The 20,215-nt window shown below is 30.4% G+C and overlaps 1 protein-coding gene and 1 pseudogene across 1 annotated transcript in view; one reads left to right on the top strand and one right to left on the bottom strand.

Moving 5' to 3' along the window:
• CSMD3 (CUB and Sushi multiple domains 3) overlaps nt 1–20,215 on the bottom strand; it is a 1,005,898-nt gene that overhangs the window by 884,389 nt on the left and 101,294 nt on the right. Inside the window, exon 2 of the mRNA XM_039853604.1 lies at nt 7,587–7,809. Within this exon, the coding sequence (XP_039709538.1) occupies nt 7,587–7,809 (223 nt within the window). The remainder of the gene's footprint in view (nt 1–7,586; nt 7,810–20,215) is intronic.
• LOC120595871 (uncharacterized) lies at nt 16,107–16,222 on the top strand (annotated as a pseudogene).

Here is a 20,215-nt window from a genome sequence, read left to right as displayed (position 1 = left end):
TCTACTTTCCAAGATTAGTGTTTCTAATTCTGCATTTAGTGAGGAAGATTATATAGAAAACTATTATGTAAGTTTCTTGAATCTTTAAATTTATTTTTGTCTTCCCAAAGTTTAACCCAAATTAGTAATATAATCTTTTATTAGATCAATTTAAACCAAGAGTTTTAAATGCCATTTTTGAATTCACATATGGTTAAATCATTGTTTTCTATAAATACCATTTAAAAATACAATTGAAATGTGTTTAATTTTTCTAAAAAGACAACCTGTGTGACTATGCGTTATATGTTTTTATGTTGAAACATTTAATTATTTTTCTATGTGGGCTCAACAATTTCTAGATATCAAGATCATCAAACTTTAAACATTTATGGAAGAAAGGTTAGTTCTCTTTTATACAATTATTTTTATGACACAAATATGCCTTTGGATGCATGTCATGTTGGGAAATAGGTGATTTTTTAAAATAAAGTGGACTGTATAAATGTGTGTCTTTTAATGATTTGACATTTTAATTTAGATTTAGTAAAATTACTTTATAAAATAAGTGGTCAGTAAAAGTTATCTGGTTTTGTAGTTGTCTAGTTTAAAGTAAATCTTCTAACCTGTCATTCAAAAAATGATATACTTGAAAAATGTAAATGAATATAACCAATCAGCTGTGCTCTAACATATTTAGATTGAAACTTCACTCTCTTGAAAACCTAATTTTGTGATCTTAGAGAAATTATCAATATTTGAAATTTAATTTTTTCACCTATATAACAGGAGTATTGAGAAGACTATCTGAAATTATATTTTGAGAATTGTATATAAATAGAGTATATATTAAGAAAAGATTTATTTTTAACAGATAGAGTATCTGTAGCTTCCCTTAGAGTATTATATATTAACAAATCTAAAATAATTCACAAAGTTAATGTGAGATTTCTCATCTAAAACTTCTATTTAGGGTTTGAGATTGCTATATAAAATTTTCTCTTTCTAAAAACATTTATGTTACAAGATCATCAAGTTCCTCTCTGTGAGATTATTCAAGCAGACATTTCAACTATGCCATTTTACAGGTGAAAAAAGTAAATGGAGAGTAAGTGACTTGCACAGGAAATATCACTAGTTAGCGATTTATTAACACCATATATAGTTTTCTTTTAGAATATCAGTACTGTTTTACTGAAAGCAGAGTAACGGAAGTAAATGTTTCACAGATTTGCTATAAAAGATTGAATAAATATTAACGGAACAAATTGTTTAAACTTGCTGGTCGACATCTTTTGTTGTATGTTTTAATCTAGTTTAATGGTTTAATTTAGTCTGTTTCTTCGCTAAAAGCCACCTCCATTCTTTTTGGCAACATGCCTAGTATGAACAACAAATGATTGTGTATACTCTTGAATCTTTGCCTTACTCAGATTTGAAAGAGTCTTTTATGTTGACAAACGTTCTAGAAATCTCATCTTTGAGATCTGTCTAATCATTAATTTGAATGCTCCAAAGGGAGGAATGAGATCTAAAATAAAAGAGTCATTAACTGCCTACAGTGCATCAAAATTTAACTGATCTTTTTTCTAATTCACTGGCATGCCACGTGGTGATACTACAAGGCTTTACTAAATTAAACCACAACAAAACATCTTGTTCAAGCCTGTCTATAGAAAAACCTACTTGTACCCTCAACTCCTATGACTTGTGAAACCTATATTTTCTATAAAATGCTATCATCGACATCATAATGGACTATTAGTAAGCAAAATTCATATTGCCATTAAGTGGAACTCCTTAATATTATAGATGTTACACACAAACTTACACGCAACTTACACACAAACACCCACACAAAACATCTCTGCCAATGGGTCAGGCATTTATAGCCCTGCGTTTTCCAAACATTTTATTATACAAGAGAGATAATCAGGATACAAGGACTGGTTCTAACACTTCAAAAACAGCAAGTCAGATTGGGTTATAACACTCTTAATCAAACCTGTTTAACAGTGTGGAGATAGGGACTTGGGAGTAGAATTAAATCACTAGAGTGCACTGCCACAAAGTATACTCTAAGGCCATTTATTTCTATGATCTAAAAATTCATTTAGATATTTTCTAATAATTTTTGTGGGAAATTTGTTCTCTACCTCAATATTATACCTGTAGGAAAGGAGACAGATATTTGTGTTGCAGTGAAAGGAGCAGCAATTAAGATGAGAAGAGATTTTAACATGTCTATTAGAAAGTTATATAGAAAATTAAGGACGCAACGGAGAAAGGAAAGGAGACAAGATTAATCATGTAAGAAGAGAACTGTAGTGGCTGCTCAAGAACATGTATGGGAACACGGCCAACATTTTCCGAAGAAAGGTCTACCAATTACACGAGAGGGAATTCAAGCTACAGATTGTTGTTCATTTATTCTAATTACTATTCCTTGATTATGTCCCTTAGGCTTGTGAATTCTATGGGTATGTCAAGAGTGAATTTATAAAATAAACAAGAAATTATAGCAGAATATATTACATCCTTTATATCTATCACTCATAGTACTGAGAAAAACTACTGGTTAAATAATTAATATTTAATAACAATGAAGTGGTAAAAAAAAAGCTCAGATAATTTAGTCACAGTAATGAAGTATATTTTATAACTATGATCAAGAAGGTATAAATAGATTATAAATAATCACAAAAGAAGAAAACTAAAGTGGTAAAGAATAATATAGAAAGAGGAAAAAAAAATAAGAGCTTCTCTAGAAAAATTTAGTTGGTTAAGTAGTCAATTTTTTAAAAAAAATATTTAAAATATGCTTAATCATAACTGTCCAGAAGCAGCCCTCTGGGACATATAATTTATGGAGTTGTCATTTCTAGGGTTGCTTAAAACATAGGCCATGTTAATTCTTATTCACTGTAATACCCACATGGACTAAAATGAACCCAGACTCTTGTACACCTTTAAGTCTAATCATGGACTTAAATACAAATGCTAACATTCTAAAGATTTAGAAGAAATTCAGTAAAATATCTTTTCTGCCTTTGGATAAGAAAATATGTAAAAGGCTACAAGGAAAGCACTAACAAAACAAAAAATTAATAAATTGGACTTTGCCAAAATTAAAAACTTCAGCTCATCAAAAGATATTATAATTATGAGAATAAAGCAAGTTATAGATTGGAGGAAAATATTTGGATGTATATATTTGTTAAAATATAGCATAAAGGTTGCATATGTACACTTATAACTCAATAATATGAAGACAAATCAAACAACCCAATTAAAAAGTAGGCAAAATATTTTAACAGACATTTCATAATATATATTAATAAATAAGTACATTTAAAAAGTGCTCAATATCATTAATCACAGAAATGCAAATTAAAAACCCTATAAAGATTGACAACCTGAAATGTTGACAAAGAGGTGGAGCAATCAGAATCTTCATAGAATGATGGCAGAATATAAATGCGGTGACTACTTTGGAAACCAGTTTGAGAGTTTCTTTATGAAATTACATATATTTACTCAATAATGCAATAATTCCACTACTAGGTATTTACCCAAGACAAATGAAAACCACTTCACAAAAAGACTTGTACTTGAATGTTCATTGTATCATTATTCAGCATAGCCTCTAAAGTAAAACATTTCTAATATTCATTAAGAGAAGAATAAAGAATTCATGAAATGAAATATTACTCAGCAACAAAAAGTAACAAACTGTTGATGCACGTAAAAATATGGACAAATCTCAAAAACATTATGCTGGGTGAAAAAAACTGACACAAAAGAGTACATACTCTAATATTCAATTCGTATGACCATTTTGAAGGGGCAAGACTAACCTATGATGAAATAAATAAGTACAGTAGTTGCCTGAGAAAATGTAAGGATTGACTGGAAAGGAATACAAAGAACTTTCTGGGGTGATGAAAAAGTTCATATTAATAATAGTGTGGGTTACATGAGTTTGTGCCTATTTTGTAGAAACAATTCACTTAATATCCCAATATTGAGCTATAGAATATGAATGTCTTAATTCTAAAAAAGTTTTAATTCTAATAACATAATATATTAACAAGCAATTTAAAATATAATTCAATATTTTCTGTTTTAATGAACAATGAGAATAAGATGTGCATAAATAAATATATGTGCTTGTAGTTCGTTCCTTATTGATTTAGGGCCATTATCTGAACAATAAAAGAACTTATTTAGAAAAAAATTTTTAATATTCATCTATTTACATGTAATATTTTTAACTTTAAAATATAATTTTGTTCTTCGTAACTTATTTTCTATTATTATTTCAGTATGTAAACTTAGATAACAAATTTGAAATAAAGTTTTATGATGCAGTTTTGCTTCATTTGAAGGTCTAAATTATTGAAAGTGGACTTAGTCAATGCTCATTTTTATGATGTTTCTCTCTTCCAGTTCAAATTTGCACTTTAAGTCATTAAATTATATATATCAGAAAAATATTCTTGAAATTTGGAGTATATATAATTAAAAATTAAACTAGAATATTATTTTTTCTGCCATTAAATATTCAAGATTAAAATCTTAGAAATTAAAAACTAGCAAAAAGGAAAAATATTGTCACAACACCATCACCATGAGATAACCACATCCTTCAGTTCATAAATACACAAATGCACACAGAAACACACGCATAAACAATCTTATTATAGGATTATACATCTTATTCTAATTTGGAGATGTAAGCATTTTTAAAGTTTTGTTTATGATAAATTGCTTTTATACCTGATACGATTATTCTTCAGAAAGCATGCACAGACTGACATTCCCATTACTCATGCAGTACCAAAGTATCTTCACCAACAGTACTTAAAATTGTCTTAGACAATTCTATATTTGAAAAACATCACATCGTTTCTTTGATTTGTTTTTTCTAGTAGCTAGCTAGATTTTGTACTAGTTTCTTATTGTACAATAGCACTTTAACATTTTTTATTTTCTCAATTCTCTGTTCATATTTTTATACATTTCTATTCATATGATTATAGTTTTATCTTAATTTCTAAAACTTATTTATATTAAGCATATCAAGCCTTTTATATCTTGAAAGTAATTGCTCGAAGTAAATTTTGATCATAGAAAATGCTTTCATTCATGGAATCATACCTTATAATCACTTGCTTTACATATTTTATCATGTTTTATAATGATAGGAAATATCTTCTGTGATTTAGTCTTATCTTATTTCTCTGATTTTATACAGAATTTGTTCCAAATTTCTTCTATTCTTACATCAGTCAATACTATATTTTTAAATTATTGTTTTCTGTTATACATTTTTATCTTGCAGTTTTCTGTTAGGTTTTGATAATTAAAATCAGTTGTCACATTAGCAGCAGACCAATAAAGCATAAAGACTAATATATGCATTATATATTTACAGTGAGCAAAAGCTATAGAGTATATATTAGAATAGAGTTCATAAAACAAATACCAAGAATAAATTTGTAATTTCTCTTTCTGTATATATCTTTGTTATGCATGTTTAAAAATATTTGTTTTTATTATTTGTATTAAATTTTAACAGGAAAAAAAAGGCTTTAGTTCATATGTCAATACATTATCCATGGAGATCATATATGTATTGGTTCTTATATATTATGCATTAAATATATATTTTTTTAATGAGCTTAAGGTCTGAACTGAGACAAATCTGGGTTGCAATGACAATCCCGCCTTTTGCTACTTTCAGCAGTATTAACTGTGGGCAAGTAATGTAAGCCTCATTTCCCAGTTGTAAAATGATGGTAACAGGCATATTTTCACTTCGTTTGAGTAAGAACAAAGTTAAAGAATATAACTTACACAAAATACTTAGCACAGCATCAAGTACAGGGGACACAATAAGTGCTATGGGTTAGATTTATTGAGTTTTCTTTACATTGTAAACCTAATAATTGTAAATTAAGTACTGTTGTCCGCTCCCCCATTTACGAATTAGGAAGGGATGAGAACAAAAATTGATTTGCCTCATCTGACAAAGACTTTTAACTTCCCAGAGGCCACATTTTTAAAAAAAGAAAAAGAGAGCAGGCATAAAATAAAAATTTTTTTTCATTCTCGAGGGAATCTAGAGAGAATAGATGCTTGTACAAACCATGCTATCAATGAATTTATAGTGAGAAACTGTCACATAACATTAAGAGAGGTTTATTTTTTTATATTTATACCAATTTTATGATGTACAATGATATTTTAAAGAAAATATACAAAAGTTTTCATTTTTAACTTGAATATATATATATATATATTTAACCTGGCTTGAACAGTTTCAGAATTATCTTCCCTTTTCTTACAACCTATAATCTGATTGGATGTATACGGGTGAAGGCAAACACTCATACCCACTCCATACCCACTAGTACAGGCAAGCAGAAGCACACACACACAGTGCTGTGTGTTTCCTATCTTGACCTAATGCTATATCATTAACAAACGACATCCAGATTTTAATAATATTGGCAATGATGGTGAATAAACACTGTCAGATATGTCAGCTATACTATATACTTTTGAAATGGATGAATATTGAAAGACTTAAACAATGTGAAAGAAGGAAGAAATGAGAAATACTCAGCAATAAATATATAGCCCCCCCCCAAAAAAAAGGGAAAAAAGAACATCGCCTGTAATCATTTCAGTGACTTTTTCTTTGTGTAGCCATGTAGTATGAAACAACAATTCAGGAACTTTTAACTGTCATTCTGATGATTGGAAACCTAGCCAAGTATGTAAAGAGTCTTTAATTCTTATAGGTTTTCTGCTTAGAATATATTGAACTAGATGAAGAAAAATATACATACATTGGTAAAATTCAGGACTAAGTGAAATATGCAAGATCTGAAATTTGAACTTGGTCGAATTAGAGTTGATCTACATTTAAAAAGAATTTTTGATAAGGCAGCAAAATATTTTATATGTTTAGATATTTTATTTGCCAAAAAGAAATTCTGAAGAACCACTGAAATAACAGATAGGGTGCCAGCTAATTTTCATTCCTTTTTTACCAACTAACTTGAAAATAAATAATTTCTTCTGTGGACAGAAACTTGGGTGTCCCAGCTAGTAACATGAAAGGATCTACTTTTCAGATATTTAAATTTTATAAACTGTATACATCATCTAAAAATAATGTATTCTACTGTCATATGAATATTTATTTTTAAGCATTTTTACATATTGTCATATATTAAAATTGGGTACATATCCGTGAAAGACACATTACATGGTATCTTTTTACTCTACCATACATTATGTTCATAAAGAATGAAGCCTTGAGATAAATATTTAAAAAATTATAATACCTTTAACCTCTCTAAAGAAGTCACAATTCAATTTACTTTCACTTTTTTGTAACATAATATTAATGTTAGTACTATGAAGTCAGAGATACTGAGCTAATTTGTTCATGAGATGGTATGTTTCCAAATGAATAATAGTTAATTGGTGAATAATATTATAAATCACCACAAAATGTTAAGCATTCTTTGTAAGATAAACACTTTTACCTATAAAATATTTTTCCTCCATTCTTCCATTCAAAATATACTAACCTTGTCCTAAAGTTTGTAGGATGAGGATGGCCATCATATAAGGATAAGTAGTCGTATTCTTCTTCTAGAGCAAATGACTGAAAAACAATTTGTATTCTATTTCGTTCTTCTGCTATTATTACCCATGTACAGTTTGCGCCATTTGGATATCCATATGGAAAACCAGGGCTTTCTATAGTTCCATTAAGTCCTTTTAAAGTTCCACCACATGTATAAATAAATCCTGCAATAAAAAAATAAATAAAGAGACATTAATATTATATAAAACAAGAATAACCCAGGAGACATATTATTGTTTTTCCAAGGCCCATGTTACAATAATTTTGTAAATGATAATTAAAGAGCTACATATTTTTTTAAAAAAGGTAAAACAACTAGAAAAATACTAGAAGACTTGTCATTTATCATATATATTGTGATTAGTCATTAGAACCAGTAGATAAAATGAAATCCTCTACATGTATACATATATGATCCATTAAATTATCTAAAAGACAAATATAATCCTAGAACATGATATCTTTCTTTCCTGAGGTAGTTTTCAATATAATGTTGGACACTCAGAAACAACCTTGAAAATTTAATGATTTTAGTATGCATTTTCAATCTTAAAAAATTAACTGCGATTTTTCTAAGTAAAGCATGGTAACTCTTTTGAGTGTTCATATCTTTACCATGGAGCCAATGTGCTTTAGGAAAGTCTATCTCACCCTTATTCTAGTAGAGGAATAAATGGCTCAGACCTTAAAAAAAAAAACAAAAAACAAAAAAAAACAACAGTGTAAGTGCTGTGCCACTGACCAGAGTGGTTGGTCCAAAATGGACACAATCCTAATTTATTCACACCAAGTGAAACCTAAGGTCGGGGAGAAAATATAATCAAAAATTGAATCCTGGGCAACTATCAGCGGCCACTTACAAACTTCTGTAGTAGTTCTAAAGGAAGTCTAAATTATTGAGAGCTTGACACTTGGAGATACCTAAAAAACTTACTATGTTTCTTGAGGAATTAATTTATTTATAAGAATATGTTAGTCTGTAGACATATCATGTAATATAAAACCCTAAGATTTATGTGGAAGTGAGAGCAGATAGTCTTCAGCATGGATCTAGACAAGTTGACATGCAATTAAACCTTGGATTTAGAGGTAGGAAGCCAGGGTTACAGAAGTTCTGATGAGAATTCCTCACCTGGATGTTATTTCCACATTTGTGAGTCATACATAAATTGGAGATACCAAGCTAATTTGGAGGAGAAAAATTAGCTAGTTTGGCTAATATGGGACACCATGCTCCCAAATGCATGTGTATTTTTAGAACTATATGTAGAAAATGAAGGAAATGTGGGGATCCTCTCTTAGAGAAGATGGAGGCTGAGAAGGAATGAGTATAGGTATGGATATTTTTAAATAGTGTGAGGAAACTTGCGAGGAAGATGGGAAGCCAGAGTTGTAGATTGTGGCAGACAGAGGCTGATTTCAGATGTTTATTCATTCCACACTCTCTTCACTAGATCACTCTTCTTTTGCTAGTACAGTCATTTCTCTATCAAACAGCTGTATGCTACAGAGAGAGTAGCTGGCTCTGCTGAATCCCTTGGTGAGGCCTACAGCTCGGGACTGGATTAATCAGTACAATCCTATCCTCCTAGACATATTAACTTCAGGAGTCTACTTCACGTATCTCCGTACAAGGCAAAGTCCTAAGCCTGGGAATTCAGTATGTAATATGAAGCACAGTTCTTGTTATTCTTTTGCTTTTTTAAAAATCTTACTATTTGTGGCAATATGGATGGACCTGGAAGGTATAATACTAAGTGAAATAAGTCAAACAGAGAAGGACAAATACTATATGATCTCACTTATAATGTGGTATCTAAAGAACAAAATGAACAAACAAAACAGACTTATAGATACAGAGAACAAACTGATGGTTGCTGAATGGGGGCTGGGTGAAAAAGGTAAAGTCATAAAGAAGTACAAATTTGTATTTACAAAATAGTCATGAAGTTGTGAAGTACAGCATAGGGAATATAGTCAATAATGCTGTAATAACTGTGTGTAGTGCTAGGTGGTGGGTACTAGACTAATCACTTTGTAAATTATGTAAATGTTTAACCACTGCGCTATATACCTGAAACTAAAATAAAATAATATTAAATGTCAACTGTATTTGAAAATAAAAAAATTAAATAAAGTGAAAAAAACCTGAGAAGTTAAATAAGATAGAAGTTTTTAAAAATCAGCATTTGTGTGTATTCATATATTTTTGCTCAAGTACCAAATGTCAAATAGGGCATTTTATGATTTCAAAAATTAAAAAAAAAAAAGGTTCCTTTTAAATTGCTTCTTGCAGAGCAATTACTTTGAAGCCTTGGGTTAATTAGCTATCACCCATTTCTATTAGTTTTCTGCCTGAACAGCTTCCAATTTGAAGTTCATAACTAAATGCAAGCATGAATCCTTTCAGCTAGAAATTGATCTATGGGCTGTTTTATATATTCTCAAGCCCCATAACCCTGATAGTCTTAGAAAAAGGACATATGTCCTAAAATAACATGCTCAGCTTTGTCCACTAATTCCTCAAGAGCCTGTTGATTCACACATTTCAATTCTTCTTCTTCTTCTACTTCTTTTTTCTTTTTCTTTTCTTTTTTTTAAATTTAGGGGCAAATTAGAAATTGCACCTATTTTTAAGCTTTCTTATTGGGAGATTTTATGCGCCATTTTATTTTCATTTTTGATGATATCTAAGTTTGATAAACATCATATTATTCTTAATAATAAAGTACAGTTCTCCAACAGGTTTATAATTTTCACATACAAAATAACTAGAAATAGAGTTTTTAAAAGTATTACAAAATTTCCCCTTATTTACTTATGTTTCACAGGTTAGTCACTCTTATTAGCTTAGTGTTTATATTCTAGGCCATTTCTGGGCAAACATAGATATATGCGTATTTCTAACAAATGGAGTCAGTCATACTATGCATATTTTTGGAATCTTTATATTTAATTTGTAAAATATCATTGATTATCTTCCGAACATGCATGTATAATTCTACTAAATTCTTTTGTAATCATTACATAGCTACATGGCATATGATATGCCCATATTGTTAATTATTTACTAAATCTCCTATTAAAGACTTTGTTCTTTGTGTATAAAAATGTGTAAATAGTAATCTTGGGTGTATATCTTTGTGAGATTGCGTGAAATATCTTTCAGATGGAATTCCGGAGATGAGAGTATTGAATTTTAAATTTAGATACAGCTAAACTATCTTCAATAAATGTAAAAATTTCTGCTACTATCACCATGTTATGAAGTTTCTCACTTTCAACGCCAATTTTAGTGACACCATTTTTTTCACAAAGCAAATTATGCAAGGCAAAAAAATGTTATCTTACTATTTTATTTTGCATTTCTCTGATTCTTATTGGGATCAAATATCTTGTCATATATTTCTCATTTATTCATAGTACTTTTATGAATTGCCTCTTTATATCCTTAAGATTTTTTAAATGGATTCTTTCCCTTTTTTTCACTTCTCTTTTAAGATACAAATAATTAGGTTTCTAGTTATTCATTCGTAATCCATTTTTGCTTTTCATATACATTTCTAAATGAAACAACTTTGCTTATTCTTTATAACTCATTGCTCTCATAAATTCCCAGCTCTTAATTCTCTTTATGGTACATATGAAGAATGTACTATAAAAGAATATCCTTTTCCACTAATCCTCTTTAATGATCTTCAACGTTTGTTCATCTATTTATCGCAAACGTTTGTTCATCTATTTATCGCAAATGTCATGATAAAAATGACATTTTCCTAGTCTGTCTCCATGGAACTGACAAACTACAGCAAGAGACAGCAGAGAAATGTAGATTATTATTTTTACATAATATAGTAAGTACTGTGATTGCAGTAAGCACACTTTACTGTGCGAACACATGGAAATGAAACAATCTGGGTGATTCGGTATATATTTGTGGAAAACCTGTTTCAAAAACAGGCATTGCAACTTTCTGTAGATTGTCTTTAAAAGCATTTATTCCCTTATGCTGTATTTTTCATGCTTTAACTTTTAATGTCCACTTAAAATTAAACGGTTAATTTATACTTTAAAAAAAAGCGCTAAAATTTACATGATTTGAGTCACATTGTCAACAAGAGTTCGATTAACAATATACATATTTAAATTTTTTTGATGTCCATATATTACCTTTCCTACATAGTAGAGAACTATGTACAGTATTTTAAATGATGTATTTAAATTTCTGTTTCTTTTGTGCTAATCAAGGTCCATGATTGACCAACATTCATTCTTGCATTTACTTTTTACTTTTTCCCCACACTTGTGTTTATCCACCTCAACTGGGCTTTTGTGCCCAATTATATTGACATTACTTTTTGTTCATTGTCAAAAGAGTGCTTTTTAATTGAGAAACACTTTTTTATTGTGATAAAGACTTGAAAGTAAAAAAACTTAGTAGTCACAATTAACCTTTTTTATTGTGGTAAGCAACACATAATATGAAGTCTACTCTCCTACCAATTTAAAAGTATACAGTGTTATTAACTATATGCACATTGTACAATAGATCTCTAGAACTTTTTTCATGTGGTGTGAATGAAATGTTATACCCATTGAACAATAACACCTAATTTCCCCATCCCCCTAACTCCTGGCAACCGCTATTCTACTTTCTTGCATTGGGATTATGTGATTTTTCTTCTTTAATGTCTTAACATGGTGAATTACATTCATTGATTTTTGAATATAGAACCATTCTTTCATTTTTGCTATATAATTATTTTTTATATATTGTGGAATTCTATTTGCTAATATTTTGCTAAGAGCTTCTGCATCTACATTCATGGGAGATATTTTCTTTTATTTTCTTTTATGTGCTGCATTTATCTATTTTTTGATATCAAAGTAGTGCCAGATTTATAAAAATAAATTGGGAAGTGTTCTTCCTCTTTTTTTTGTTTCTGAAAGATATTGTGTAGAGCTGATGTTAAATCTTATTTATTTAAACATTTGGTAGACTTATCCAATAAAACCATCTGGGCCAGGAGATTTTTTGGCGGGGAAGAGTTTTACAATTATGAATTCTATTCTTTAGTAATCATAGGGCCATATTCCTTTATTTTAGTCCCACTCGATACTCTGTTCATTTTAATATCTTTTAGTCTCCTTTCTTTCTGTCATTGCAATTCTGTGGTGGATACTGGGACGCCCATTCAGAAGTAAAGGACTATTCTCACAGTGGTGTGGAATAAGGCTGGAGGATTGCTCTCAGCTGTCAGTCATAGGGCCATATTCAAATCAGATTTATGAAATTGCCTATATTAAGAAAACTACCTAGGCCAAAGTGACACCTTCTTCCAGTGCAGCCCACATTCAGTGACTGGTGAATGTGAGTGTATAAAAGCCTGATTCCTTCATTCCAACTCAGAACTACCTAAAGTGATATTCCTCTTCCAGGGTTTTCTGTGGGATTGGCAGAGCACTGTATTGGGAAGAAATGACAGCTCAACTCCTCTCTCTATCCAATGCTCTTCTCTTCCACAGGTATTGATCCAAAGAACACTCCTCAATAAACATCTATCACTATTACAAAAATTGCTTCCTGAGGAATGTATTATTTTATCTTTAGTCACCTCTGTGCCCAATCCTTTCTATACATTGTTACCAGAGACATTCTCCTAAAACAGAGCTGATCCTATGGAAAAATTCAATAAAGTCCTTGGCATGCAATACAAATTATTTTTTTAGAGCTATTTATCAAAACTTCTCCCATAAATGGCAAGGAAATTTGTGCTTTGGCCACATAATTTACTCCTTCAAAAAAATAAATAAATAAGTCCTGAACTATCTTGCCTCCATTTATTTTAACATACTGTTTTCCTTAAATGAAACTTCTTTTCCCTTCATTTTCTGCTAAAACAAAATTTTAGGTCCTTCAATTTCAAACTCAAGCCATTAAAAATAGCGAGGATCCCTCTACAAAATTTTTTCTCTTTTTTTCTAAACTATGATTATCATTTTATTCTTCCACTTGTACTCTTATGTTGTCTTTTATTTTAGGGGTTTGACATATCTTCAAATGGATTGAGATATAAAAGGAAACTTCTGGTTTCTAAAAAACAATAGATGTAACAAACATTACAAGAATGTATTTAATTATAATAAAAATATTTTTTATATATTTTATTTTAAATTATATGACTATCCACCATTAGTATAGTGTTTTGATTTGGGCCATGTCTGTGTAATATTATTACAATAGAGATAAGGAAGTTTGAAATAGTCGTTCAAAACTGTTTTTAAAATTTGTATCTGGTTTTATTTCTCCAAAAGGTCACTGTATTTTTTTTACTGTGTATTCTTAAATATTAATTTATTCATTGAGACTTTCTTATCTATCTACATTTGTCTCTTTAATTAAACTTTAAAATATAATTCATAGTTTCATTGAAAATACCAGTTTTTTGATAAGCCACAGATTTTGAAATCAGACATTCTGATTTCACAATTTAGCACTTCTTTTGTGCAAATTACTTAATCTTAGTATGTCTCAGCTTCCTTGTATATAAAATGAGATAATTAGAGTACCTGTTTTAAAGATTGAACACATTAACAACTGTAAATCCCTTTCAACAGTATTTTAAGCATAGTGACATTATATGTTAGCTTCTCTTTCTACTTTTCCTCTTCCTCTTATTTTTACTATAATTATTATCTTTAGCCGTTACATAATTTAGCTATTGCCTTGTCTTTGAGCTCGACTATACATACTTAAATAAACACATTAGAAAATTCTATTACCAACTTCTTAGAGAATGAAAATTAACTATTGCCCAAATGTATCATATATGCTAACAAAATATAATCCCATGGCTCTAATACATATTGTTATCAATAAAACCACATTAAATTATTACATTCTTTTCAGAGTAGGTAGACATTTTTGAATTAATATCACACAAATGTTAATGCCGAAGTGTCTGACTTTCGTAAGGGAGAAAATGTAAGCGATGATGTTAAATTTCCCACATATGTTTCTAAAAAATGAGTATTTTCATTTATTAGGTAAATATATGCCAATTGGGTCAAATTTTTAAATGGTATTGCTTAAATCTTTATTACTCTTACTAATTTTATTCCTGTTTTCTTAAACTGTTACCAAGTAAATGTTAAAAATCTCCATGATGTGCATTTATCGCTTTCTTCTATTTCAGTTTTTGTTCCATATATTTGGACAGTATATTATTAGATAAATAGAGTTAAAATTGTTTCATTGTCTGGTTAGTTTACTTATTTACTATTATGCAATGGTTTTCTTTAGATCGATCAATGATCGTGCCATAACTCCACTTTATTTGACATTAATATAGATACATTCAGTTATTTATAAGTTAGTACCTATACTTATCATGATTATAATATAGTCAAGGTAGATTTCTTATAAGTAGCACTTAGGTTTTTTTTTAGCTCATGTGACAATCTTTACTTTTATGTTGGAGTATTTAGTCTATTTAAACTTATTATAATTTTTATGTACAATCATGTGCCTCTTAACGAGGAAGATACATTCTAAGAAATCATTGTTAGGTGATATCATCATTGTGTGAACATCATAGAGTGTACCTACACAAATGTAGGTAGTATAGCTTACTACTATAATTGTATGTGCTACACTTTTCTGTGACTGTCAGTCCAGTAGATTTGTTTACACCAGCATCACCACAAACATGTGAGTCAGTGTAGCCCTGACAGTTACCTTTTCTTTTTGCAATACAAGTGCCTGACTTAAGCTTTGATTGCTGAGGCATCCTCTTCAAAGACTGTTATCTGGAAATGCATTGGCTTCATGTTCAGATAAAGAGCCAGGCCTTCTTCTCAAATGAGAACTTTTGTTATAGACATCTTATAAGTGGCCATTGTGCTACTTGTGTTTTTCTTTTCCCTTACATTAAATTCCTGCTCTTATGTTTTAAATTCATCAATAAAAAGTGAGCCTGTGAAACTGTAGACTTCCATGCCTGACCACAATTAAAGCAGAATGCAGGGCAGTTCACACTGTATTCTCTCTCCCTCCATCCCTCCCTCCCTCCCTCTCTCCATGACTTCATTGTGTGGTCCCAGAAGTGCGTTTTATACTCTAGGGCCTATAAGTAAAAAAAAATCTTTTTTTTTTCTTTAAAGTTTCCTAACTGTTATCACTGAAGGATGTCTTGGAATTATAATAAGAACCACCAGGGTTGGTGCAGTTTTAACATTGGAGATTGTCTGTGAGAACCTCACTGTGGCCCAGGTGATTGCCAGCAGAAATCTCTAGCTGACAGCATTTCAATGGATAGTTTGAACAGTCACAAAACAGTAAGGCCCTGCACTAAGAGATTAAGATGGCTCTTAGGACGTGGTTCCACTGTGTGGCAGTTAGCACGTCTGCTTTACACGCAGAAGGTCCTGGATTCACATCCCAGTGGAGTCATGGCAAATGGTCTATAGATATGTCACCCTGAACAAGCCCAATGTCTGATCTTGGAAGCTAAGCAGGGTTGGGCCTGATTAGTACTTGGATGGGCTACCACCTGGGAAAACCAGGTGCTATAGGCATAAATAATAAAAAATAATAATAATTTAAAAAAAGAGATGGTTCCCGGGTCACTAGACAATAGGAATTTTTCAGCTTCATTTTAATCTTATGGAAGCACTGCCCTATATGCAGTCTTGACTGAAACATAGTTATGCAATACATAACTATATTTCTTCTCTGTTTCTTTTATCTGTTATTTGTTTTTTAACTCCCCCCCTGTGCCTTATTTAATATTAATCAAGTGGGCATTTTTTTTCTCTTTTATCTTGTTAGTTTCGTATTCCATTAGTGGTAACCCTAGAGAGTAAAATATGCATCCTTAATTATTAGGGTAAAGATAAATTAGTACTCTTACCACTTCCTGAACAAAAGCAGGACATTAGAATATTATAACTCTACCTTTATCTCCTATAGTGTTTTACTATTGTTTTTGTAGGCTTTAATTATACATACCTTATAAATATCAAAAAGACACTATCATTGTCTTAATCACTCAACATTCATTTAGATTTACCTACATATTTACCTTTTCATCATTTCAGTCCTTTCGTCTAGGTTTATTTTTCTTCTATCTAAATAATGTTCTCCAGTATTTTTTGTAATTTAGTTCTAGCAACAAATTACTTTTGTTTGCTTGATTTCTTTTTAGGTTTTATTTATTTCTCATAATTTTTTTTGAAAAATGAATTGGTCCAATAAAAGCTACTTTACCTGAGGCATAATTAGAAATTGCTCTGTGTTGCTTTATATTTATTTCTTATCACTTATTCCTTTTTCTTCTTGTCACAGAACCACCTTCTCAGCATCATTTTAAACCAATGTAATTTTTCATTCTAAAAACTTATGTCCAAGCTATGTTACAATAATCGACTAGGATAATCTTGCAGACCGAAATAATTCACAGCAGATTCAATAGCTCAAGACACTATTTTTCACTGATCAGGCATGAAACACCGTACTAGACAGGTTTTTATAAAAATTTTATAACAGTATTTCAACCCCAAGAGATATAAGTAATTTATAAACATATGATAAGTACTATAACAGGAATCATTGAAAAGCTAATAAAATATAGAGAATGGGGAAAATAAAGAAATATTCAAATTGGAGTTGATTTTTTCAATGAGTTAAAGTTATTTGACATTTCATTTTTACTCTATTTTGCTAGTATCAGATAAATATATATTTTCATTTAAGGTAAAAGATGAGATTTCCCAAGGCATATTTTCTAGAGTGTATCTTTCATATTGTTCCACTGGCATGTTATAGACTGCCCATACATTTCAAACTTTGCTTCTCAGACCATACCACATATCCAAAATATCCATTCATTTGCTTCTTGATGGTAAGAAAAAAATACATAATTTTCTATCCTGAGTTCATTAGACTCTTTTATATTATAACATTCATGTGTTTGTCAATTTAGTCTGGAATTTCCTAGGATAGTCACCGTTTTCCATAATAATTGAATTACCAGACTTTTAGAATGGCCAAACCATTTTCAGTGGTATTTGAAAGATTCTAGAGTAAAAACATAAAGAGAAAAATGGAATAAATGAATTAGTGATGAAAGAACACTTAGGGACAGAGTATGTCTCTTGAAAGTAGAAATGATCAAACTATGGAGAAAAACCTATCAATCTGGAAAATTAAACTATTTTAGACAAATATTACCAATTCCATGTAAACACTAACCTGTAATGTCAAAGGGAGGAAATCAGTGGTCTCCTGTTGCTTCCTAGCTTCAAGGCATGATTCTCTAATGCATTTTCAAAAGCGTACAATTACTGTTACAAACAAATATTCCAGCTAAAAATTATGAAAGCTGAATTATTTCTACAGAATCACTTGTGGACTTATAAACAATTCATTGAGACGTAATTATAAAGCTAAGGTCAATAAAAATTTCAATAAAATTATAATATAAGTGACTTTTAAATTGATCTGATTAACAGAAAAGAAATATGAAGGACAACATATTTAGTTACCAAGCATTATAGTCAAATAAGATATCATGTTAAAATATATTAGTATTGCAAATGTAAATTTTCAGAAATTGTAGGTTTTATTAGACATTGACCACAGAGGTCACAGTCTACCTCTAATAATATAAGCATTATAATTTTTCCCCCAGAATAAAAGAAAAATTAAAATAAATAGTCCGTTAATATGATGCTTTTCATAATACATTTCTGTTACTAATACCTTAATTTTCTTCTGACTTTTAGCCACTAAATGGATATTAATTATAACTAATCATACCCCATGAATCATATGTGCTCTAAACTTAATGCATTTTGGCACAATTCCAGTATCTTTGAATAATCCAAAAACTTTAGAAAGCCCTATTCACTCTGGACTGTTTTATAGATCTTCCGAACAAATTTCAATATTAATTTTTAGTTTGTATAATTACTTTCCTCTTTAATGAAATGTCACCTATACTTATATCAATCATCTCACTACCTTCACTATCTTTTACACTCAGTAGATTGTAAATGTTAAGCAAGTTAACTTTGTATTTACATAGAACTGGCTTTTATCACTTAACAGCTATGTGATCCTGGGAAATTTAGTTAGTCCTTCTGAGACTCAATGTACTGCCCTGTAAATTAAGAATGATAATAACACCTAGCTCAGAGAAATCTTGCAAGGATTACCAACAGGGCATGTATAACTCCTAGAAAATAAGAAAAAGGTGATTATCATTTGATCTCGTAAAAGTTATATCATTTAATCATATCTGGTTTTGAATCTGCCTTACTTTAACATCTTAAACTTATTTAAGCTCTAGTATATAAAATTTATTGAAATATTAGTTTATATTCACCTCAATAATATTGGACCATTTTTATATGTATATAATGTTATAGTTCAAGGTAATAAACTGGGTTTTTGTAAAATTTTCACAATGCCATGATCATTACATAAATATGTGAACATAAGTGTTTCCACTGTAAATTTTAAATGGTTTAATGTCCAAAATTCAGAAACTTATATATGCTAACTTTTCTTTTCCTCACTCAAATATCTCTACCCGCTTTTTTTTTTTTTGAGAGACTGATCATAGACTGCATCAATAGCCATTTTCCTCTAGCTCTCCTATTTCCACTTGAGTTTGGCCAATGTAAGACACAGCAGGAGAAGAAAACTCAGAAGAGAGAGGTCACTGTAGTCATTGCCCTTACAAACTCCTTACTGAGTAGTGGTGGTGACTGCTTTTTATATTTAGATCTTCTTGAAAGAAGCTCTGTTTTCACAACAGTAAGCTTTCTATATTCCAAGAACAATGTTTTCTTCTTTTGCATCTTCAGCCCTAAAGCCCTACCAACTCTCTGCTGGGAACAATTACCCAACAGTGGTACAAAGAATTGGAATTTGCACAGAGTACTATGAAGAGGCAGATTTCAGAATTTGGGCAGATAAGATATCTAGAATTTGTGGAATGGAGTATTGAGAAGATAGATTTGTGCAGCAACAGGTGCCCAGGTGTCCATGTGCGTATTTATTATAAATTGGTGGCTGGCGGCAATACTATAGACCTACACAGCTAGACCACCCAAGGATTTCCAACTAACTTCTTTCTTTGCTTTAATGCTAGAACAGAGAAAGTAGAAGTTGAACAGTATCAGGGGAGGGTAGTATGGTGGATCATTAAAGATTGGTCTTCCTAGGATAGCAAGATTTAATCAACCTATTATTAACATCTCTAACATTCAACTGAGACACACAAGGAGCCTTGGGAGTATGAACCTATACTCTAAACTAATATCGATTCTACACTTACCCCTATAAAGTCTAAAGCCAAATTTTGACAAGATCCACAGGAAGACAAAGTTTGGAAACTGAGTCTTGCTAAGCTATAGAGCTAGGCAAACACTTTGAGCTTTCTACAGATTCTTATTTACAAAGTATAAAATAAAAACTACCCATGTTTAAGACCATAAGAAAATAATTCAAATCCCTTCTAAAGCAAAAATGAGCACTCTTCTGAGGAAGATAAGAGAATCTAA

The sequence above is a fragment of the Pteropus medius genome, unplaced genomic scaffold (assembly GCF_902729225.1).
Source record: "Pteropus medius unplaced genomic scaffold, Ma_sr-lr_union100, whole genome shotgun sequence".
In the NCBI taxonomy this organism is placed as follows: domain Eukaryota; kingdom Metazoa; phylum Chordata; class Mammalia; order Chiroptera; family Pteropodidae; genus Pteropus; species Pteropus medius.
This window is presented reverse-complemented; position numbering and strand designations above follow the sequence as displayed.